The sequence below is a fragment of the Stegodyphus dumicola genome, chromosome 12 (genome assembly GCF_044657685.1).
Source record: "Stegodyphus dumicola isolate Sdum_Otavi_A_Nest chromosome 12, ASM4465768v1".
NCBI lineage: Eukaryota > Metazoa > Arthropoda > Arachnida > Araneae > Eresidae > Stegodyphus > Stegodyphus dumicola.
Genome location: NC_140779.1, coordinates 46,756,658 through 46,782,349, shown reverse-complemented (window position 1 = coordinate 46,782,349; position 25,692 = coordinate 46,756,658). Strand labels below are relative to the sequence as shown.

General features: G+C 33.2%; 1 protein-coding gene across 2 annotated transcripts in view; it reads left to right on the top strand.

The window, feature by feature from the left end:
• Nucleotides 1–25,692, top strand: part of LOC118196181 (glutamyl aminopeptidase-like) — a 122,292-nt gene that overhangs the window by 72,674 nt on the left and 23,926 nt on the right. For both annotated transcript variants that reach the window (XM_085827685.1, XM_085827686.1), the window contains 4 exons: nt 6,154–6,209; nt 8,400–8,550; nt 11,847–11,920; nt 12,003–12,107. In XM_085827685.1, the coding sequence (XP_085683811.1) occupies nt 6,154–6,209; nt 8,400–8,550; nt 11,847–11,920; nt 12,003–12,107 (386 nt within the window). The remainder of the gene's footprint in view (nt 1–6,153; nt 6,210–8,399; nt 8,551–11,846; nt 11,921–12,002; nt 12,108–25,692) is intronic.

Genomic DNA, 25,692 nt, shown 5'->3' with positions numbered 1-25,692 from the left:
ATAAATCATCAGTCTCATCTGTGTTACTGAGTGCATCAGGATCCGGGGGTAAAATCACTATTTCATTGTCTATGTCGACTCCACATAGATAACATTTAAGATTCTTCACTTCTATAGGATAATCGTTTGACAAAACTAGCCTTTTAAACTTATGTAACAATAAAATTATTAATTGGCACTCCAGTATTCCTAAAAAAATTAATGTAAATACAATTAGCAACCAAATTCATAGAATTAAAAATATTTGCACACATATTTTAGGTATGGAAAATGAAATACTAATTCTGATTTCAACTCTTCAAGAAAACGATGTCCCAAAACAATTCGTTAATTTGAAACTTAAAACACTTGGCATTGATTACATTCTATAAAGTTACGAATGAAGCGCTAGTTAAAACCCAATGCGAGATTAATTGCGGATGTATAACTTTTGCACAAATGTAACTAGTTTTCTCTAGTAGCTAATATCCTTTTATTAACGAAGTCCCATCTATTTTCCAAGTCTTTAGTCCAGCTCAATCAAATGAAAATCTCAGATCTTTCACATTTACTTGTTATTTTGTTCTACCGCATGTAATATAAATCTAACGTAGTTGGCCCTTAATTTAAACTAGCCGGCGAATACCAAAAGGCACGTAATAAATACGGCCGAGCGTAACAACTTCAAGAGAGACTTAGCTCGAAATCAAACACGCGCTACTCAGGATTCCTAGCTCTCTCTCACGAAGTAAGTTGAACCTTCGTGTAATACTACTTCTAACTCATTTGCATTCAATGCGATTCTAAAACCTCATTCTCGTAGGGAGTTGTAAGTGGAATAAGAATCGATATGAAAATGCATTGAAATAAAAATAACTGTTATAAAATTAAAATGTAACTTACAAAACAAGAGTTTAGAAATACAAAAATTAAGATTATTAATTTTTAACTCCATATAGTATACTGCGAACTTAATTAAATAATTAAGAGATAATAATTAAATCCAAAATGGTAACTAACTAGCTAACAGGAAAACAAAAATCAAGACTGAAACAAAAAGAAAACAACTCAAGTATCATAAAAATATAATAATATATAAAGTATAAAAATAGTTCTTCAAAATCTTTTCTAAAGAGCACCAAAACATTTTCAATACAGCTATGTTTATAAATTATTGCATGATTAAAAAAAAAAAACAAGTACACAAATTTTAATTAATTTAAAATAAAAATGCGAAACCATTAAAAATGTTTTATATAATATAAACAAAGAATGCTGTTAAAATTTTTAATATAATATATGAGTAATGTATAATCTCATTTGACCTTGAACATCAAAGTAGAAGATTATATATTGATGATTAATTTAAAAAAAACTTTAAAAAATGCTAAGCTTAATTTTTAAAAGCATTCTTGATTAATTCTTGATTAATTTAAAAAAATTATGTATTTTAATTAAAATTTGTTTATTTGATTTTAGAATCATCCAAATATAATTCAAAAACATAGCTCCGTTGAAAGTTTTCTGGCTGTTTCTTGAAACAGACCACAGAATTTTCAACTATTTGTTATATTATTATTCTTGTATAAGCCCAAAGGGCGTTAACCCAGAGGGGCTATCGATTTCATTTTGGCATTTTGCATTCGTTCACTATAAACGGCGTTAAACTTTTCAAATTGTTGCCACCAAATATTAGAGCCCTGAATTATATTTAAAGAATTTAAATAATGAAGAATCTACATGAATGTAAGTATGTTTCTCGCATTGCAAAAAAGCAAGAACACTTAGAGATATTAAATTTTGAATAACGTAGTTCTCAACCCAAATATGGGCATCTAGTAGCCAGAATTTGGAATTTGTTTTATTATCTATTTCATATTTTGTAAAACCTTAACGAATTTTTGATTAACAAAATCAGATTATTTCAAAGCGAGCAATGTCAACAGCGAGCGGGGGGTAGGTGGGTGGGAAATTATCTCCAAGGCGCGAGACTGTATCGGAAATTCTAAAGATATGCTTTTTTAAAATTATTTTGTGATATTGCTGTTGAATTTAATTTTGTGGTTTAAGTGCGAAGAACATGATATTTAATAAATAAGTGTAACACACAAAACGTTAAAAAAACGTCCGGCTCTAGTAAAAAATTGGGCGCTCCTTCGATTGGCGACAAATTTTGTTCAATTTTGATGATAAAACGCCATTTCTAGTTACCATGATAGTTTTAACTTCAATTGACGCCACCTTAGGGTTACCGTAACTTTTCTAACCTTATATGACGTCATCACTCTCGCTTCATGGACCTTATAAGAAATAGACTAACCCAAACGGTTTTTCTCCCTCGTCTGAGGCATTGCCGGCTGTCACCTTGATCACATCCGGAGGAGTAGGGACGACTTGCAGAAATTTAACATTGGTTGGCTATTGCAGCGTGTATAATTATCAAGAAAAAGCTGTTTGTAGCGCCTCATTTAACAAATTAGAATTTCTATATATTTTTATTTTTGAAATTGAGATTGATTTTTAAAACTTTAGCATATTTATCAAGCATAATTAACGTTCCTAATAATTATAAAGCTATTCCATGCTTTCAGGGCTGGATATTTTTTTAGCTTTTCCTATGCTGTAAGTAAATTTGCAACTACTTCTTTTAGAAAATAATATTTTAAATCTGAACTAATAGAAAATTTCAAACAAGCTATTTTCTCTTGCAATTTTTATGCTTTTTATGGCTGTAAATAAGTAAAAAGTACTAAAATATTTAAAAACGAATTTTTGAAAGTTTTGTTTAAAATTCTAAATTGTGCTCTTTTTTTAAAATTATAGATGAGTATTATAGCACAATTTCTATAACGGAATTTTATTTCAACTATATTCCATAATACATCATAGTGATAAACACTTTTGACTCCTTAAAATTTTTATACATTTAATTCTAATATTAAAATTGTATTTAACCGTAATAATTAATTTTGCTTGTATTTTATAGTGATTATTTTTTTAATTTATTTTTAGTTCCTAATAAGATTTTTTTAATTACTGTTCATTTAATTTATGAGCCTAAAGGGGCAGTAGCCTAGAAAGGCTGTTAGTTTCGAAGCGGCATTTTGCGCTGTTTTACTATAAATGTCCGTGTCTCCTTGCAAATTGTTGTTACCAAATATTATCGCCCTGTGTTATATGTAATGAAATTAAATAATGAAGAAATCTGCATGAATACATGTATGTTTCTTGCACTGTGACAAAAACGACAGTATCTAGAGCCATCAAATTTTGAATAATGTAATTCTCCAACTGAACATGGGCATCTGGACGGCCGAATTTCGAATTTATTTTAATCTATTTCATATTTTGTAAAACTTTAACGAATTTTTGATTAACAAACTCAACGAGTTCAGAGCGAGCACTGTACGGAAAATAACAGTTTTATCTCCAGTGCGGAAATTCTCAAGATATGCTGTTTTCAAATATATGTGGTTTACGGGCGAAGAACATGATATTCAATAAATATAGGTAACACACAAAACTTTAAAAAAGTTGCTTCTAGATTTTATTTTATCTTTTTTTTTTCCTTCATTACGCTCAGAAAATTTTATGCTCCGAATTTTATGAATTATTAAAATAACTAATCCCTTTTAATGTTAATAATTTAATGATCATATAATCAAATAAATATGATCGTTTTGTAATATTATTATAGTTTAGAAAATCGCTGCCTGAAAATGGTCATTAAATTAAAAAAAAAAATATCAGATCTTGTTTAATTTTACCTTATTCATTTCAAAGCATCGCGTAATCTCATTTAATTTTACTTTATTTTTACGCAAAATTAAGTTCATAATTTTTGTGCTTAGAGTTTTTACCGTTTTACCAATGTAAAGATGTTCGTACAAGAATTAGGCGTGAAAAAATATGCGCGAAATACAGTAAAAAGTGCTTTAATGAGATATATTAAATCCTATTTGGAAAAAACTGTGGCTTTCATAATCTCATCACTATACAACGTATCACATTTAATAATTAAAAAGAATTATATGATACAAACGCCATAGGTTTCAGTGTTAAAGTAAACCAGATCGTCCCTACTCTTTCTTGCCGACATGTCGGTGACGCACGCCCCGCCCACTGGGTTAGTCTATCTCTTATAAGGTCCATGTCTCGCTTTCTTAACTGTAAATTTTATTGGTTGTTTTTGGTGATTGCGTGCATGGATGTCAGTTGTATTTTCAAATTTTAACCGCCATTTCGTTTTAGTCTTAGTTGCTCTCTTAATAGCGCTATCGTTCTCGGTCATCTAGAAGGGAAGTAGAAAATTTGGAAAAATAAATATGCGTTTTTTTTTTAATTGGAATAAAAGGGTAAGAAAGCTATTATTGATTAGTGTATGCATGAAGGTGTGATTAGTCGGTATGTTTGTCCTGTTTGTATGAAAGGTGTGCGTTTTATCGAAAGGAAGGATAGATTGAATGGTCACGAATGGGTTTGTTGTGAAAGAGGTATGAGTGTTCATCATTGTAAGAAGTCTGTGAGGAAAGGTACGTCGTTTTAAGAGAATAATATGAGTATGATTGAGATTTTAATGTTTTCGTATATGCGGGTTTATGAATCTGGTACGAATCTGCTTATGAATGAGGTGAATCAATCGAATAAAACTGTGGTTGAATGGTGTAATTTTTGTAGAGAAGTATGTATATGTGAAAAAGGGTGAGGTAATTGGAAGTTCTGGTATGGTTGTGGAGATTTATGAAAGCAAGTTTGGTAAGAGGAAGTATAACAGAGGTAGACGAGTGAATGGTAGATGGGTGTTTAGTGGGACTGAAAGAGAGAGAGGAAAGTGTTTTTTGAGATTGTGGAAAATCGAATGAAACAGACTTTACTGGAGGTCATTACGCAAAACATTTTGCCTGGGACGACGTTTATCTCAGATTGCTGGAAATATTATGATTGTTTGATCAATGAAGGTTTCCAGCATTTGTCTGTTAATCATTCGTTGAACTTAATTGACCCTATTGGCGCGCATACTAACAATATTGAAAGTATAATAAAGCGGGAATTCTGGAAGTATAGTGTTTGGCAATCGTCGGAAGATAGTTTTGACGCATATTTTGTGGAGTTTATCTGGAAAGGTTGTCGCAATAACAATCTAGGTAAGTTTTGTTTTTTACAAATTGTAAACTATATCATTAATATTATATAAATTTTATTCTTACTTTTTTATTATATCATAGTTATTTTAGTAAAAATTTGTTTTGATATATTCAACAATGTGTTGCGTTTTATTATTCTCAAAAATATTAGCATTTTTATAACATCTGAAATATCAGTAAGAATGATTTCTGAACTGACGGTGTCTTCTGCTTCCAACTGTTAATATTTTTAAGTTAATGATATTTCTTCTTCTTCTTCTTTTTTTTTTTTTTTTTTTTTTTATTTTTTTTATTTTGTGTGTGTGTGTGTGAAGCGGCCATCTTGAATTGTGCCTTCTTTGCTTCGATCTTGGCGTCAAAAAAAAAAAAAAAAAAAATCCGCCAAAAATACAAGGGGCACCCAACTGTAAACTTTTACCAAACGGCCCTTTAAATGTAATATAAAATCTTAAACTTTTCAGATTTTTATTTATTTAATTTTGTTATTATGTTGTTTAGTTTTTTTGTTTAACTCCGATATCTGTTCTTCCTGTTAGCTAGTAAGCCACCATTTTTATTTAATTGGCGATGATTGTATTATTTAATTTTTATTTATACTAGTGTAGCTAGTAGAAAAAGAATTTTTGTTTTTTACTAGGAACTAGTTTACTAGTTTTTACTAATATTTCTTCACTAGTTACAATTGTTCTTTACTCTCACTTATTTTCACGTTCCCTAACAATATAATCATTTTATTTTGAAACAATTAAATTTTATTACTCTCAGCTGCATAAGAACTAGATTTTCACGATGAAAGTCCTTAATTTTACACATTTTATTAAATTGTTGTTAAAATTATGTATGTATATATATATATATATATATAGAGAGAGAGAGAGAGAGAGAGATAGAACGTGAGGAAGAAGAATAGCGGGAGAGAGAAAAATTAGAGAGTTATATTTATTTACTTATTTAAACTTTAGTAGTTAATTGTCGTTCATAATTCAACAAGAATCTGCGCTTAAATATTTAATTTCTATTTATCTTTTAGATTTTAACCCCTGCTGATCGATCTAATCTTTTGGACGATGCTCTGATACTTTCGAGGTAATTTTGAACATTTTCTGAAATATTTATGTTTAGTTTGCAAATTTTCATAGAAATGTCGCACGTATTTCACGTTCGCATTAAAATCCAAGTTGTCCATTTGAAATAAGATGTAAAGGCAAATATATTTTCAAAAGGGCTAACTTAGCCATCTTAGGTTAAATATTACACTCTGCGTTATTATGATTAACTTTATTTGTATAATTAGAAAATGTTTCAATTTTTCTGATTTCCATCTACCTGTTTTTCAGCAAGTTTTCTTGCATTGTTTTTTAAACTCTGGACATCTCTATTGCTAGCCGAATGTGCCCAACTACACCACGAAAACACGCGGTAGGGAGACATAAAATACCTAATAACTTTCCCCGGTTATTCACACTTAAAACATAATATGCCGTTATCACACTGGACCTATTTTACCCATGCGTTTCGATTAAAAATTCATTTCATTTATATACATTGTATGAAATCAGAATTGCTATTGTAAAATCTCTGTATGTATTGATCGCAACATAACTGTGTGAAATTACATTAGTAACTGTACTGAACTGAAATGTACTATACTACAGAGTATTTCAGAACCATACTTGAACAGAAGTGTACTATTGTTTTAATACATTACTTCGGAAGTGTTTATATATGTATATATACAGGGTGGTCATAAAAAAGCTTTCCCGATATATGAGTTCCTAGCAGCCTATCCCTTTTGCCAATCGAAACGAAAATCTTAATATTTTTATCAGAAAGTATGCGCTCGAGATTTATGATGATTTAAAACAGCAGAGCTCTCACGGGTACGAAGACGATGAAACGATTCCGAAAATCTTGAATGGCTACACCCATATTTGTTTCATACGCAAATTGATGAGAGCATTTAAAAACCATAAATGACGTTGGAATGATACATGAATGACGAAGATTGCTGGCCTAAAACATTTGCAAAGAAGAGCATTGTAATACACCAATGACATCACAAAAAAGGAGATGGAAAAACTGCAAATTTGGAAATGCAAATTTTCAAAGTGCGCACATTCGCTGAGGATAACGCATTATATGCGAGAGATTGTTGACAATAATGAAAGAATGTAACATCGCAGAAGGAGTTTGTATAATTTCACATTTTATGGCATCTTTCGATTCTGGCAAGTCTCGGATTTGATATACTCATCTTAGATTTCATGTAAGCCCAGAATCAGAAAACCATCGCATTGATCTCTGGAGATCCTGGTGGCAATGAAACCGCAAAGTTACAAGAGATCTTAAATCATTGCACACATTAAAAACTTATAATTGCAATAGGTTAACTTCCCTCTCCTCTCTTCTCTTACTCTGTCATTGATCTGTTACAATGTTCTTTGCCAATGTTTTACCCCGGCAATTTTCGTCATACATGCAGTATTCCAATGTCAATTATTGTTTATCAATGCGATGATCAATTTGCGCAGGAAAAAGTGGGTGTTGTATTTCGGAAAGTTTTCTACTGTAACCGTGAGCGCTCTGTTGTTTTAAATCACAATCCTAAGCGCATGCCATCATATAACAATATCTGAAATTTCATTTCGATTGTTAAGCGGATAGGCTGCTAAGTGTTTACATTTTGGAAAACGTTTGTTTTGATCACTCAGTACCTTTAGTTGATATCAACAATGGCGTATGAACAGACGAGTGAAGAAATGCAGTATTGACTTTCACTCCTATCAAGCAGAAAAAACTTTATATTTATCATCAGTTGCATCGTAATGTTTTGTCTACATTGCACTTATTGTTATTAAAAATTTCCTTCATAAATCTATTAGTGAACTTTTTATATTATGTAACATGTTCTCGTGTAAAAGTAATATAATTTAATTTTAAACGAATATTATTTAATAATTTAGGCGCCTTACATTTTAAAAATAATATATTTTTTCTCATTTTATGTTAAGTTGGGGATATGTAATTACAGTCTGTTTAAACTCAAGAGATTATGCATTTGTGTGGGTTTTTAGAATAAGTCTTAAAACTTTTATTCTGAGTTTATTGCGAATGATAACGCAGGAAATTGTACATATATTTAGAATAATTCTTAAAAGTTTTAATTCCCTTTTTATCTTTCTTTTTAAATATTAAAACTACGTTTGAAATATATTTCACTTCATTTTAACATTTAATAATTTTCATTACTGAAACGTTTCTCATATGTAATTTTAGAGCAGGTATTTTGGAAGCAGTACTTGCTTTTAACGTGACTCGTTATTTAGAAAAAGAAGAAAACTATGCACCTTGGAAAACAGCCATTTCGCATTTTGAAAAATTAGCTGTGCTTATGCAAGATAATCAAGTTCTTCTTTCATTATTCCAGGTACATTTTAATTTTATTTATTTCTCTCTCTTGCTCTGCCTGGGTTTGTTTTTCGGGAGAAGGGATATGTGCGAGCGATAACACATTTTTTTTAGTAGAGTTTCCTCGCTTTTTTTTGGGAGGAGCTATATGCTACATGGAGTTAAGATAGTTTAACGTTACCGTGTTATTTATTATTCTCGTAACTTAACATTCACGAGTTAATTTACATAGTAGATTAACCTGTAAATTACCCTATTACTTGCTGGGTTATGCTTTTTTAAAAAGGCATAATGCTTCAAAATAATTATGCGAAACATCAGTATTTTTGTTTTCAAAATCAATGAAATCATAATGTGGAAGATCCTGTAAAAAAAAAGTATTCAATAAGCACTCTTGTCGCTGTCAAAAAATATGACATTAATTAAGAAGTATATCCTTTTTAAATTGCTAATTTTGTTATATTGTTAAGCAACGTTTTGTTCTGATTTTATGACAAATGCAAACTCGTATTCTAAGAGAATTAACTAAGAAATAACATGAAAAATTTTTAACGTGGTAAAATTTGTGGTACATCCTAAAAACAGCACGTCTCTAGTGTTATAAAAGAATCTCTCATATTTTCAATCTTATTTCCTGATAACTGTTGACAAGAGCTTTCTTGATTGTTAAATTTGATGATCAACGGCTATTGTTAATCCGAGTTCTTAACCACAGCAAAACTTGCCTAAGACCAAATCTAAAATCATTTAAAGGTATGGCCAATATTGGTATTAGCTGATGATGTAACTTGACTTTTCAGAATAGCACACATTATTATTAAACTAGGTTTATTAACGACCTAATTATTTACGTATATACATCCAACTGTATGCTGGGAAGAACGATAACACATTTCTATCACATTCTTTCGCGCTCTTCTGTTCCGCGTCTTTCAATTTTGCGCCCTCTAAAGGCGGCTTTCTTACAACACTATTTGTCGCCGCTTACAATTTCGGCTATTCTTACGTGGAAATGGTCCCAATTTTCCAGAGATACGAATTAATTCTGTAATTATTACACATTTCTACATTAAATTCGTAAAACACGTTATTTAACATACTCACTGTGTTTATATTAATCTTATAATGCACAATACACACTACTGTCACATTAAAAAAAAAAATATACATTATGTTAAAAAATTCACGTGATAATGAACATACTTAAATTCACATAAATTGTTTAAATACACTTAAATTCACTTTGAAATTCTCTCTAAATTATTACTAAATGCATAATAAGTTTGAAATAACACTGATTCATTATCAGTCCTAAAATGGTAAGTTCAAAAATAATTACAAATTTATATAATACATGGTAATCTTTCAATCTAATTCAGTAAGTTTGCTAGATGTCCAAAGTCTTTTGAGACCTTTTAAGCACTTATATGTACATATAAATAAAAAAGGAAAGTTCGTGCCTCAATCGTAGCAAAAATTTACCATCATTAATCCTTATGAACAGGTGTTGCTGGATTTCATTGAGAAATAGAGCTTGGTAAGTGGTCTGTGTCTTGTTTGTCATCATCCTCATCATCATCAGAACTGGGCTCGCAGGTCCATGGTTTAGGTTGCCTCACATGAGCTGTGGTTGTGAAATAGCGACCCGATCCTTCGCATCTAGTTGTGTTATTCTGTAAGTATCAGTGAGTAATACTTTCACTGTTATATGGCGCTCGATATTTCGGCTGTGTTTTGGTAGGTTGACCTGTAGCTTTTGGAGCACATCTCATCACAACGATTTTTCTTTGTTCAAATATTAGTGTGAGACATCTTTCACCCGAATTTGTCTTTCATTTTCGTTTGTTGCATCTTAGTTCTTCCTCGCGCTTGTTCTTGTATTTCTTGCGGGCTCTTTCATGTATCTGCATCTTCCTCTGCTAAGGATATCTGCTGCTTCCTCAGGACGCCATCGTTAAATCTGAATGAATATCCATGTAATACTTCAAATATTGTCTTATTCGTAGTTTTACTTATCATGTTGTTCAGATGTCTTTCTGTCTCCTTTAGTTTGGAATCAGAATCCCTGGGCTGTTTATTGGACAGGCTTGTCGTTATCGTTCCTAAAATTGTACGCACTTGTATTTTTCACTGCACAAATTGTCAAAACACTTGTCCATATTATCCATTATCACTAACAGTCCTTGATTACCTCTTGAAATCTTTAGGAAAGGACGCAAATTATCCATATGAATAATAGCAAAGCGTCTTTTACTGGATTTTTATCATATGTAACAAATCCTGTTTCTTGCTCCATGTCACTTTATTCATGAGGCATATGTGCCTTCTTACATATCGTTTCGTGCCTGGAAACCAATATTCAGAGATTTTTAAATCTGTTATTTTATTTCTAGCTTTCAACTTTCTACAGATCGTTCATTCAATAAAATCAGCCCTGGTTCCTTCCTTCTGGCATTCGGATTGGGTTCTGACTTTCTATTGCCATTTAAATTGATCTTCTTTTCAGTTATTTATTTTAGCCAGTTTTTTTTAACTTTTTAATTAAACCTTTCTGTAGTGCAGACATCTTTACATTTGATTTTTTTTTAAATTTTTAATTTTATGTACTTTCCTGCTATTACTTTTTGAAAAATATTTTGGTTACGTTGTACGTAAAAAAGCTGAATTTATTTCATACCTTCTTTTGCTAACAGTCCAATTTTAGCTTATATTGCAAGTATACTATATATAATGTTTTCATTTGACAACTATCGGGATTTGAATACACATATCTATTTCAGTTTAAAATCCTTAATTAAGCAGAAAATTTTCTTCTGATTTCATTTCTAAATTTAAAAAATCAGATGAATCTTTTTTAACCAAATGTAAATTATGAAGAAGCTTTTCTTTCAGTTTCATTGTTAAATTACAAAATTCAGATAAACCCTTTTCAACCACATCTATTTAGGTTTTAATGGGGTGGAAAGAAAATTTTTTTTAAAGGAAGGATAGGCTATCTTAAAATCAGATTTTAAATCTAAAAATAGTTATCACTCTCTGCTAGAAATTTAAGAAATAAATTATTCTCCTTTGGACTATTATAATGGCCTTATTAAGACTGTAACTAATAAATATCAAACACAATAGACGCACTGCGACTATATTAACGTCATTCTGGAACTGGTAGCATATCAGCTGATTTGCAGGCACAGTTTTCATGCACTTAAAAAATTAATTTGACAAAAATTTACTTTTATTGCGTTAAAGACCATTATAACCTAATGAATTATTTAGAATTGTTTAACGAATTCAAAACAATGATATTTTGTATTTCAGAAATATGTCGTAAAGTTATTAAAACCAACCATCAGTGCCCTAGGATGGAAAGATAAAGGAAATAACGTGCAAAAGTAATTCTTGTTTTTTAATTTATTCATATAATGGCGTATTTAAATAGCGTATTTTTAATATATCTTTCTAATTTCGTTCTAGAAAATTGCGTTCTGATATTTTAACAGCAGCCGTGCTTCACGGGGATGAACAAACTGTATGTACAGCGATGCAGGTATTTCAAGATTGGATGCAGAATGGTGTAAAGTAATTGCAGCTTTTATTTAAATTAATTAATGATTTAAACGGGGAGTTTATTGCTTATTATTTGATTTATAATGCAATTGTCAGCTGTCTTTTAATTTAAAATTTTATTTATGTAAATTGTTCAAAGAAAACATTTAATTTTCTGAAATTATAAGAAATCTAAAAATCATTTTATGATGTACAGCTAATTATAATAGAATCGCTTTAATCCGATCTCGCTTTCATCGGCCGGGTTTTTGTATAGATATTGTTCCGCGAATTAATTTCTCTTTTCATTATTAGTAAAAAAAGGAACGTTTCATTTAAATGAAACGCGTTGCTTTGTTCAGAAAGTAAAGTTAAACAAGAGAAGTATTAATCATTATTATTGGCAGCAGTAATAATGGAATTCTTGATGCTTCTGTTAATGCTTGTTAGGTGTGGCGTGATTTTAGTTTAGCTGAAAATTCAAGTTTAAATTTTATAAAAAGTAAAAATTACTAGTATTTTTTACTAAACAGTTATGCTTCAGTACAACATACTCAGCGTTAAAAGTAAGTTTAAGAGGCTAATTATTTTCTTTCACAACAAAATCACATAAACAGACAAACACGCATATATATATAATGATTCGGAATGTCATCGATGATAGATGAAGCAGAAAATAGTAGAAGTTTGCAGTCATGGAAGATTTAATTATCAATTTTTATTTTAATTGGCATTTGCGGCCACAAATAACTTGGAACGCTAATCGTGCCTGTTTTAGAACATATATTGACACTATTGCGGTAAGAAGACAACAGCGCAGGCATGAATAGGAAATTCCGTTCGTCTTTAAATGACTTTTGAACAACACTGTTGAACTCTACAACTATGAACATAATATCTGTCTATAAGGAAAGCGATTATTTCTTGCAAAATGAAGCCACTTGCAGGACGGCCTACTGAAATTCTTGACTTAGCGATTGTAAGTCAAACACATACGAGGTACAAGGAAAAAGTAAAATTATAGGATATTATCTATGCGCCATATTGTGAACGTGGATAAGACAAATAGTCGACTGTACAGCCTAAACATTTTAGCTTAAAATTTAAAACTTTACCTAACTTAAATATCTTAATTTCGCAACATTTTCTGACCGGCATCATGGTCAGTTTCACTCTGAAGTCTATTTATGTTAAGTTCATTCAAGACAGTTTCTCTCTAAAGTCTATTCATGTATTTATTAGTTCTTTTTTCAAGTAATTACATTGCCTTCAACAGTCTTTGAATACAGATGTGTAATGTTTCATTGCAACTTATAAAGAAAAAAGATGAAAGAATGGATATTAAAATGTGATTTAATGGATAAACAATATATAAAACACCACTACAGCTAGATGGGTGCCAGTTAGGAAAACAAAACACACAAATACAGTCATAGTTACTTACAAATTAATGCTAAACTTGTTCGAAATATTTACTGCTAGTTATATGTGCATCTGTATTCGAGAAAGTATCAGCGGTCGAGCGGTAAAGTCGCTTAACACTGGTAGTTCGGTCCGAGGTTCCAATCCTGCGAACGGGCTGGCTGCATGGGCGTTTTTGTGGTTTTCCCATGTATAACGTGTATACGAGCCAGTTTCCCTTAGAAAGTCCTCTACGAAGTCCATCCCTCAGGTAGATAGCCCTAGTGTGCTTTGCCATAATTAAATACACCACACCGAGAAAGTATCTTGGCAAGCATATTCTTCATATAAAAGGTTTTACACTTCTACATGCATCAGTAATATAATGATGGGAATTCCAGGAGTCTAAACGATGTTAATATTTTGTATGTACCACATTTCCCCCTCCATGAAGAAAAAAAAAAAAAAAAAAAAAAAACAAGATTCCAGAGATGTTGAGAAGTTTTTGTTGTCCCCAATACTGATTCCGAAATATTCAAAATAACAATATAATTCTGTTTTATGCATTATTGTTTCCAAAATTTATTGCAAGCACCTTTCATTTAATTTTTTAAAATTTGCTATATTTTGGTATTAAATATTTGTTAAATGCATTTATTGATGTGTGCTATTATTTTCTACATATTTTAATAAGACAGAAGTATATTATTATAAAAATAAAGGTTAGTAAGCACAATAGTTAGCTCACTGCATAGCATATTTGCATTATAGGCTAATATCAGGGAGCAGTTTCTGCTTCCATTGTATAAATAACGATTTAATCATGTATAACTAAGCAATCATTATTAAAAGTCGTTTTAATTGCATAATGCATTTTGAAGAAAAAGAAGCTTTTCAGCTTGAAGAAACATAAAAGCATAAACATAAAAAAGTAAATAATAATTCATAATCTATGCAAAGGCAGTTTATAAATGATAATAATAATTCATAATCTATGCAAAGGCAGTTTATAAATGATAATAATAATTCATAATCTATGCAAAGGCAGTTTATAAATGATAATAATAATTCATAATCTATGCAAAGGCAGTTTATAAATGATAATAATACCAACACCATATGTTGGCAACATATCTACAGTGGTGGCCAAAATTGTGGACACTTTTGGAAATTTTTATATTTTTGAACTTTGTATGCTTATAGAAAACGTTACGTTTCACAAAATGCAAACTTGTATATATCATTTTAAAGAGAATTTATTACTGAATTCAATACAAAACACAAAATTCAATTATTTGCAATACAAAAAAGTTAAGCGATAATAGTTATCAATATACATTAGATAGTGATGATTGCAGTGAGTTATCAGTACTTAGTAGGCTACCCTTTATTTTTGATTACAGCTTCACATCGACGTTTCATTGAGCTGACAAGAGTTTTAAGCTCTTCTTTCGTGATTACATGATGTCAGGAAACAATTATAGCCTCAATCAGTTCCCTTTTATTTGATGGGCGCCTCATTCGGACAAGAGTTTTCAAACGGTGCCATAAATTTTCGATAGGATTGAGGTCAGGACTGTTTCCTGGCTATGACAGCAATTTAACGCTCTTTGTACGAAACCACTTTTTCGATATTTTGGCTGTGTGGCAAGGAGCAGAATCCTGCTGAAAAATAAACGAAGCATTGTTGGGAAAGAGATCTCTGATGGAAGGTAGAAGTTTTGGTTCTAGAATAGTGTCAATGTATTTTCTGGCATTCAGTGTCCCATCGATGAAATGAAGGCGACCAATACCATCTGCTGACATGCATGACCAAATCATAACACTAACTGGGTTCTTCAAAGTTGCTTGAATGCAGTCAGGATGTAACTCTTCTCCTATTCTACGTCTTACATATTTTCGCCCATCACTACCGAATAATGATATCTTAGTTTCATCACTCCATATAACATGTGACCACTAATCATCTGTCAAATTTAATGTGTTCTTTTGCCCCACTGTAGTCTTTTTTTTTTCGTTGCTGAAAATAAGATAAGGCTTTTTTCGTGGAATTCTACCTCTCAGTCCAGTTAATCTCCTGATTGTTCTTGAACTGACGGAAACACCAGCATCATTCAGATCACTTCTGATGGCAGCTGATGACATTTTTCTATCTTGGAGACATATGTATCTTGGAGACACCAGCATCATTCAGATCACTTCTGATGGCCGCTGATGACAATTTTCTATCTTGGAGACAATGTATCTTGGAGACACCAGCATCATTCAGATCACTTCTGATGGCCGCTGATGAGATTTTTCTATCTTGGTGACATAGTCGTTTTATTCTTCTGTCATCAATAGATGTGGTGCACCTTTTTCGGCCTTTTCCTTCTTTGTTTTTTATTGAATTTGTCTTCTGATATCGTAAAAAAAACTTTCGGACTCCAGATGTAGTCACTAAACCACCCACCTGTCTTGCAATTTCAGCATAGGAAAGACCACTTTCTCGTAACACAATAATATTACATCTCTTTCTATGTGTCCAATCTACTCTTTTATTTGATGTCATTGCTTCTTGAATAAATATTAAAATTTTATCAAAAATTCCTACTTGTAATTGTAGTGTATAAGAAACATGTCCTCCTTCTACAGAACAAAGCAAAATAATGAATTGTTTCAAGTGTAAACATGATGTCAGCTTCTACTGGCAGTTACTAACATTTGATTGGTTCTCAGAACAAGAACAGTGATTGGCCAGGAAAGCTAGACATTACAAACCACTTCATAACTGTGCTTTTAATTTATATTAAAGTACATATAAATTTTTTGTATTGCAAATAATTGAATTTTGTGTTTTGTATTGAATTCAGTAATAAATTCTCTTTAAAATGATATATACAAGTTTGCATTTTGCGAAACAAAACATTTTCTATAAGCATACAAAGTTCAAAAACATAAAAAATTCCAAAAGTGTCCACAATTTTGGCCACCACTGTATGTTACTTAACAAGTAAATTATAGGTTCGAAGATCTGAGCCGACACTTTTTAAAAACCAACATTTATTTTTCACGCCATTTCTTATTCTACAAAATCTTATATACAACTAAATATCAAACAGAAAAGCAGACGTAGACGTAATGCATCTGGGCACGTGACAGACGAATTCTTTAGGGTTGCCACAGAAACATTGTGTCGCCACAATTCTCCCACTTTTTAAGTAGATGGCTACACACTCAAAACATAAAACTTACATCAATATAAATGAGGGTTATATAACAAAGAAAATTACCTAATACTTAAATGGGTACTATTCGGTTTCGAGGGCCGTAAAAAATCGCCAAACTATTGTTGATGCCAGTGCTGCCAAAAATAATTGCGGCAAGAAAGGAAGTATAATAGTAAATTACTATTTAAGATTGATGTGTTAATTTAGATGAAAGGTTAATTTCATATAATACTTTTTATTATTACAATTTATATGAAAAAGGATAAACATGACTGAATGTAAGCATAAGAGTAAATAACTATTTCAGATCATTATTATAATTTATATAAAATTGATAAACATAACTGAATGGATGCCTGCATCGCTAGTTCGCTAGTAACATATCCCTAAAGCATAATTTCATCTTGTTGGTTGTTCAAACGTAATTTTCTATAATTAATGATGCCTTTTGTTTGAAAATATTCTCCGTAAAGTGCAGACTCGCTCACTTATTTGTTTGCCGCTTTTTACAAGGGTAAAAACAATTGTATTTTTGTCAATTTTCTTTTACTTTTTAAGTTAAAATAGGTCGATGTGTACATAGAAAAAGTCAAGGGTGTGCGCAGGGGCATTTTTGTGCAATTCTAGGATTTTTTTAAAGTGAAAATAGGTCGATGTGCACATGGATACCGAGTATGTGCAATTCTTAAAAACGCATCAAGCAGTAGGTGATTCTGCACGTTACCCAAAATTCTATTGCCGAGTTTTCGTCATGGGCAATTCCCAAATTGTTAAATCCATAGGATATCAAAAAAGGATTTAAAAATTAAACTAGCATTTCAATGGCGTCTTAAGAAATATAGAACTATATAAACTTAGGCAATCTGAAATCAGCGCGTACGCTAGATTTGGCGCGCTGTTAAATGGGCGCGTTTGCTAGATTTGGCGCTTTTGCGCGTACATTTTCGCTGCAATTTTTTTACGGCCCTCGAAACCGAATATTACCCTTAAATCATATTACTTGAAACAAAATTAATACTGAGGAATAATACAACAAACAATAATAGCACAACAAAATAAATCATAATAACTCAAAGACATGAATTACATTATTCGTGATTTTACAACTCTGTCACTACCGGTGGTGAAAGGAAATTGATCATTTTGAGTATTATCTATTATATTATCTAGTTCCAATCTAAACAATCTCTGTATTGGTCTCAATAACTCTGAATTATTACTTTTTACAAGAGCAACTCGTATGTTGCCATCTCGACCAGGGATCACCCGAATAACGCGTGCTAAATTCCAATATGCACGGTTTTTATTTTGATCCTCCAGCAAGACAATTTCTCCTACAGAGAGAGGTTTATTTTTGTAATTTCTGGTAGATTGCCCTAGATACTCAGATCGAAATCTCTTAACAATTCTCTTATTCTCTGGAGATACTTCGCTCTTCTACTCAATTCTTCTTTGTCCACATTGTCAATATCAGGTACACCCGACTGTGGAATTTCATGCAGAAATTTTTCCGGAGTTAAAGGCAAGAGATCTTCAATATCGTCAGACACGTACGTAAGTGGTCTTGAGTTGAGAATTCTTTCACAATCGCACAAGACGGTGAGTAACTCTTCATAACCAAAAGAAGCACAACCTAAAATTTTTCTCAATATTTGTTTTACAATTTGTATTAAACGCTTCCACCATCCACACCACCAAGCGGCGGATGGAGGATTAAATTTCCATTGTATTCCCTTTTCAGCAGCCTTAGAGCAGAAGCAGTCCCAGTCAACGGTTTGCAGAACTCTGTCTGCACCCACAAAATTGAATCCATTATCCTAATATATGGTGGTAGGACGCCCACGACGTGCGATAAAACGCCTTAAAGCTTGAAAAAATTATTCAGTTGTTAATGAGATGACCAGTTCCATATGGATAGCACGGTAAACCGCACAGGGGAAGAGAACAATATATGATTTTCGTGCTTCTTTTAAATGCAAGGGTCCTGCGAGATCACATCCTACGATTTCAAAAATGGCTGAATCACGAACCTTATCATTTGGTAAAACGCCTGGGACTGTCTCACCTCTTTTAGCCTTAAATCTCTGACATGTTACACATTTCCTTATACAGTTCCTAATAGTTTCACGTGATTTTAAGATCCAGTATCTTTCTCTTAAATGCGACATCAACAATGTAGTACCTGCATGCAACAAATCTTTGTGGGCACTTAATATCAATAATTTGACTACTGGACGTTCAGAAGGTAATATGATGGGGAATCTAAAGCTGTTAGAGTCGTCACGATAAGCAACATTAGACTTAGCTCTTATCAGACCCTGACTATCGACAAACGGTCTGATTCGTCTTAGCTTATCATCTGTTTCACCATTAAACGGCTCCTTTTTGTATTAACAACATTAAAGCTATTTCTCCCCTTTCTATTTCAGATACAGTCAAATCCTTAGAATGGTTGTTATTATTATTATTACGTACATTATTATAAAATCTGAATATCCACGATAACATTCTTACAATTTTCTTAAATGATGAGATATAGTACTTATAGTACCATCCAATATAATTATCATTCTTTACCAACGTAACAATAACTGTCTTACGTATTTCTGAATTAACTAAATCCTCATCTGGTTCATCATTAGATTTAGACCAATTTGCCTCATCTTCCCGTAACCAATCAGGTCCCTCCCATCATTTTAGTCCTATTAATTGATCTGCATGACAACCTTTAGAAAGTAGGTCAGCAGGATTGAGACTATCAGGGACATGTCGCCATACAGTGGGGGAGGTCAAAGACCTGATTTCTTGTACACGATTAAAAATGAATGCTCCCCAACGTTGATTTCGCCGTATCCAACTTAAAGCCGTCGAGGAGTCAGTCCAACAGTAATACGAACTTCACGTAGGCCAATATCATTAATAACTGAAGACAATAACCTAGAACCAATATTACAATCAAGAAGTTCTAATCGAGGAATCGTAATAGGTTTTAAAGGCGTTACTCTCGATCTTACGTGTACCAAACTAACCTTTACCTTTTTGACACTGTACTCTTAAAAGGACGCATGCACCATACGAACTTTTACTACTGTCACAAAAGAGATGTATACTCATAGCTTCATTAATAAATTTGAGACCTACCCGTCTAGGTATTTGGATACTGGATAGCAAGTACAACTTTTTACGCCAAAACCTAAACTTTTTGGTTAACTCATCGGGAAAAACATCCTCCTATTTAAGCCTTAAATTCCAAGTTTCCTGTAAAATTAGTTTTGGAATCAACATTACAGGAGCCGTATGCCCTATAACGTCAAACACCTGATGAGCTACTGCTAAAACTAGTCTTTTAATAATTGGGTCATCCAATTTTATATCTTGACTTATTTTGCAAGATAAGGTATATGTAACTGTATGCCATACAAGGCCGAAAACAGACACATCTTCCGTGGAGGAATCTTCCTCTGGCACAACACTTCTTATATGGGATTTCCAGAATCTTAAATTAAAATGACCCGAAGCCATAATTATTTGTGATTCACTTACACACTTTCTCATTTCTATTTCTGAATTCATACTAGCCACACAGTTATCTACGTAAAAGGATGTTTTCAAAATCTTCGCTGTATGACTTAAGCTTTCGGGAACTACACTCAAATGATACTGTATTGTAGCAGCCAATAAATACGGACTGCACGTAATACCCAAAACTACCTTTCCATGCCGATACAGTTCAACTTGTTCTTGATTATCCCTACTGAACCACATAAATCTCAAAAAGTCTCGATCTTTTTCCCTTATAGATATTTGCAAGAAAGCTTTTTCTATATCTGAAGTGACACCAACGTAATTCTTGCGAAACCGATTAAGAATCGAAGGTTTAATTTCAATTAAATTTGGTCCAGTAGATAAACAATCGTTCAATGATGGGTAACCAGGCGAATGAGAACTTGCGTTAAACACTGGTCTTGTACTCGCGCTACTATTTTCTTTAACAACCGCTCTATGAGGTAAATAATGTAGACCCTTATATTTATTCTTATCCTGTACTTTTTCAATTATCCCGAGTGCTAACCAGTTCTGTAAAACGTCTCCGTAAGCGTCAAAATTTCCCGTAGTCATTAATTTTCTTTTAGTACTTACAAGAAATTTTTCTGCTAACACTTGGGTAAAAGCGAGCTATCCGACACCCAAGGTAATGCTATTATAGATAAATTGCTCGTACAAACATTTCTTTAGAACCATTCTGAAGTTTTACAATTAAAAGTTTGAAGATATACATCTGATACCTTAACATAGTTATTAAGAATGCCTGTTTTGTTTTCGTCATTCCCTAAATTGTGACACTTTTTGTTTTGTTACAAGGCAAATCAGGGCACCATAATCACAAAATGTCGATTTTTACATAAGATACACCTACGTTTAGCTGTGCACTGATTTGCTCTATGGTTTTTCTTAAGACACACAAAACAAACATTCTTTTTCCTAACGATATCATTCTTACATTCTAAACTCATTAAAGATGCATTCTTACAACTTTCAGACAAATGGGGTTTTTTACAAAAGATACAAGTATCAGACTTTTTATACTTTTGAAAATTTTCATTACACTTACTACTATTTGCATTAATTAGTTCACATGCAGTTGGAACAACAGGTTTTGTGTCAAAAAACTTATTTTCTTATTACTTACTTTATCAGAACCCAAAACATCACGGGTAATTTTAACTCTAAATTCAGTTTCTACTTCCCTTTTTAGAAAATCAATTAATGACTCCAAATCACTCTTACCTGTTGTTTCAGGTGACATGCCTCGTTGTCTTTCTCAAATTTGTATTAAATCAGCAGGAAGTGCCGATTCCACTAAAGGAAATAAAACAACTGCAAATTTACTTTTAGTTAAACCGAGTGATTCCAATGCGCGTAGTTGAGTTTGCAACTTGTCATAAAGAGTTAATAAGTCTGTCTTTTGTTTGTCATTGATTACCAGTTTTAATAGCTCTCTAACATAAATTCGAATTAAAACATTTTCATTTCCAAATCGTTCTGTGAGATACTCCACGGCTTTTTCGTAATTTTCTTCCGTAGCAGGAAAACTTTCCACTATTGCTCTTGGCACAGTCTCAGGTTTTGTAGATTGCAGTAGATAATGAAACTTGTCTCTCCGGGTCGATGCGAGTATCTTCGTGTATTTTACTGAACGTCGTCCAAAACGTCAACCACTTTCGGGAGTCTCCATAGAACTTCACCAGTTCGATCTCCGGCAGTTTCTGTTTTGCGGCCGTAACTATTCCTGATGAAGAACCGCTATTCGTTGAACCAGTAGAAGGCTGTGAACACTTATCCTTTTTCGTGTTGGCTTTTACTTTCAACGTAGATAATTTATCGTGATATTCTTGAGCTGCAATAAATTCTCTTTCGTATTCTTCTTGAGTACAGCCTTTTTTCTGAAGAAGTTCCAAAAAAGAGTCATCTTTTTAAAAACCAACATTTATTTTTCACGTCATTTCTTATTCTACGAAATCTTAAATGCAATTAACTATCAAACAGAAAAGCAGACGTAGACGTAATGCGTCTGCGCACGTGATCCTCGTGACAGACGAATTCTTTAGGGTTGCTACAGAAAGCAGTGCGTCACCACAATCTGAAACAGTTGCTACATGATAGCCACATATTTAGAATTTGTGATATGGCGCTGAATAATTAGAGCTTTTATATAGACGCTGAGATGACCGCGTTTACGTAGTAATGCTTAGTTTGGAATAATCTGCTACGGTTTTTCAGAAGATGTTTCATTAGTAGTTAAATCTCAGCACGATTCATCGATGGTTATCCAAATTTCGAAAAGCTGGTATCAAAGCGCCAGATCGCTGTAGAATGTTTGATCTTACAGAAAAAACTATTCAGGTATCCACAAAGTCGATGATGAAACACACTGTAGCTTTTCTGATCGCAGTGCTTACATAATATGTAAGGACCTTTTATGTACATTTCTAGAAAAGTCCAGGTGGTTAGAGTTGGGCACAAAGGAGAGTTAGGAATAATTAGGCATAAACAACAACTAATTTAAAGCTGTCAAGAACTACACGTTTTATTCCAAAACTACAAATGTATTATAAATATTTAACAGTTTTTGCCCAAACATGTTTTCATCATTCAAACACTGCTTAATGCACAAGGTTCGTTGTGCAGATTATGCTGAGACTGTGTTGCAGCAGTTAATAAAAAGTATCAGAAAACAACCTCCGACAATGGGGTGAATACAAAGGAGACAATTTGAGAGAAATTATTTTCAGTATGACAGAATTAAGCAAATATAACCATATATATAAGTAGAAAAAATCTTATTACTGTATATATTAATAGTACACAAAGCTCCTCATTACATTGTTAGTTTATTTGTTATATATAAAGTGTTGAGTGCGTACGGGTTCGTAATAAACTGAATGCACAAGTCCGATGAAAAGTGAATAAAATTTATTATTATCAGAACAAATAAAACAAAGTGCTTAAATTTCTTCAGGGATTATCGCACAATATCTCAGAGTAGTTATCTTTTAAACTACTATAACGTTTAACAGAACTTATTTGAACACAGAGAAAGCTAATCCGATTCCACCGCGAATTCGCTACAGTAAGCAATAACAGTTTTCCAAACAAACTGAGCTGAGATATTGTCCTCCCGCTTTTTATAAGCTTTTTAATCAGCACTAGCATAGTCTGGTATTTTCTTGACTTTTCCCGAAAGGCTTTTTCTTCAAATAAATCTCGTGCTGCATTGCACGTAATATAAAACAATTTTAATTAATTCTATTTAAAAATAGCTAAATCAATACAAAAACCGGAACACTGCCCCCTTCTCAAGGACTACATGTCCCGGGAAGTACAGTCCCTGGACAGGAAGCCAAACTTACAAGTAAGGCATCAATGCAATAATAAACATTACATTACAATAACAAACAACATAATGATTGCAATGGTAACTTAATTCAATATACTATCAGATAATAAATACCAATCAAATACTAAATATAAGTCAAATCAAATACAGATTTAAAAACAAAAAGGACAATAGTCTTGCACTATTTACAATTATTTACATTACGTGCTATGGCCGTAGTAATGAGCTAACCTGTCGTAATGTAGGTTTAGAGTTCGATGGCTTACGGATCCGAACCACGACGTCGTTCAGCCCGTTTAGGACTGTGTACGGACCATCCCAAGAAGATTGTAATTTACGACTTACTCCTTTTCGTCGAATAATGGTTCCACAACCATACCTTGTCTCTTTCGTTGAATCGATGTCCAGCAGCCCTCGTGTCGTATCGGGTCTTCACCTTTTCCCTCGCCAAGTTGACTCGCTCTTGCATCACTTCAAACCGGGCCTGGAGATCTTGAATGTATTCTTCAGGCCATGAAGGTGCATCAGGAGAGCGAGCAAACAAAACATCACATGGAGGACGAGGGGTACTACCGATGAGCATCTGGCATGGAGAATAGCCGGTCCTCTGATGTTTTTCTTATACTCTACGTATAATTTCGGCAGCTTTCTGAGCAGGGTCTTCTAGACAAGGAGTCCGCGTTTCCAGGCAGGTAAGGATCCCTTCTGGTGATGAATGGTTATATCCTCTGATGCTGAAAGCAGGGTTTTTTTTGGGGGGGCAAAGGTGCAAGGAAATGGTATTTCCTTAAACAGTCCAGTCCGAGTATGCAAGGATCCGTAATATCTGCCACATATGCCGTCTGATAGTAGGCTACACTTCCAAAGGGGATGTTAACGTTTAACTTCCCAGCTATGGAGATTTTATCACCAGACGCAGTTTGGAGGGTAACACAGGATGGAGTCTAAATGAATTTATCTTTAAACTGTTCAGCTAAATCTCTCCGAAAGATGCTAACATTAGCTCCTGTGTCAATCATCATATTGCAAGGAACTCCCTCGATATGTCCATTGATGGATAATCCATTACTGTTGCCACTCACTGCAGAAATCTTGAGCGCTTTAAAGCAGTGTTTTACATTCTTTGCCAACCTGCGTTCCTCGATATGGTCATTCATTTGTTTCCTCCATAGTTGCTGGGAAATAGTCTTAATTTCCGTACTCTGGGGTATTCTGCAGTTTCTTCGCACGTGGCCTTCAGCTCCGCAGTTCCAGCACTTCGGTTTCTTGACACTCTTTTTCCGTCCATGGTATTTAATTGTCTGTTTAAATCGTTTGCTTTATTTTTCGTACTATGGGGTGTTCTGCAGTTCCTTCGTATGTGGCCTTCAACACGCAGTTCCAGTACTTCAGGATGGGTTTCTTTTCTCTCCTGTTCCGTCTCAAGGCACTGAGTGGTCTTATCAAATCCCGTTTTATTTTCCAAGCCCTGGGGTGTTTTGCAATGCCTTCGTATGTGGCTTTTAGCACCACATTTCCAACACTTTAGAGCCAGTTTACTGTTACTCTTACTCTATATCAAAGCATTGATTTGTCTGGATAAATCTCTAAACTAGACATTAATTGATTCACTGGCTCGTGGACTCGCACAGTTCTGATTGGATAGCGATCTCTACGAGTTGCTTGATGGGCTGCCTCGAATTTCGCGGCGTACACTAGAGCGCTTCCCATATCTTTAATATCCGCCATTCGTAAGAGCTTTCTGTATTTCAGGATCCCGCATGCCGTCGATGTAGTATTGCAGGGACAGGATTTCCTTGTTTCTTTCGGGCATTCCGAAAAGGAGAGCTGGGACAGCCTTTCAGCATCTGTGGCGAGCTCCTGAAATGTTTCCGTTGGTTTCAGTTGACGGGATTTTAATTGAAGCCTGCTGTAGTCTTTTACACATTTCTCGCCAAAGCGCAGCTCCAGCGCACCAGATAGGGGTTCGAAGTCTAGCCTGTGATTTTCTAGAAGAGTCTGCAGGACATATGCTGCGTCTGCACTCAGAAAAGAGGCGAGATGAGAGGCCCTTAGCTTGGGAATCCCATCCATTCGCATCCGCCACTATAGAAAATTGCGTCTTATAAAC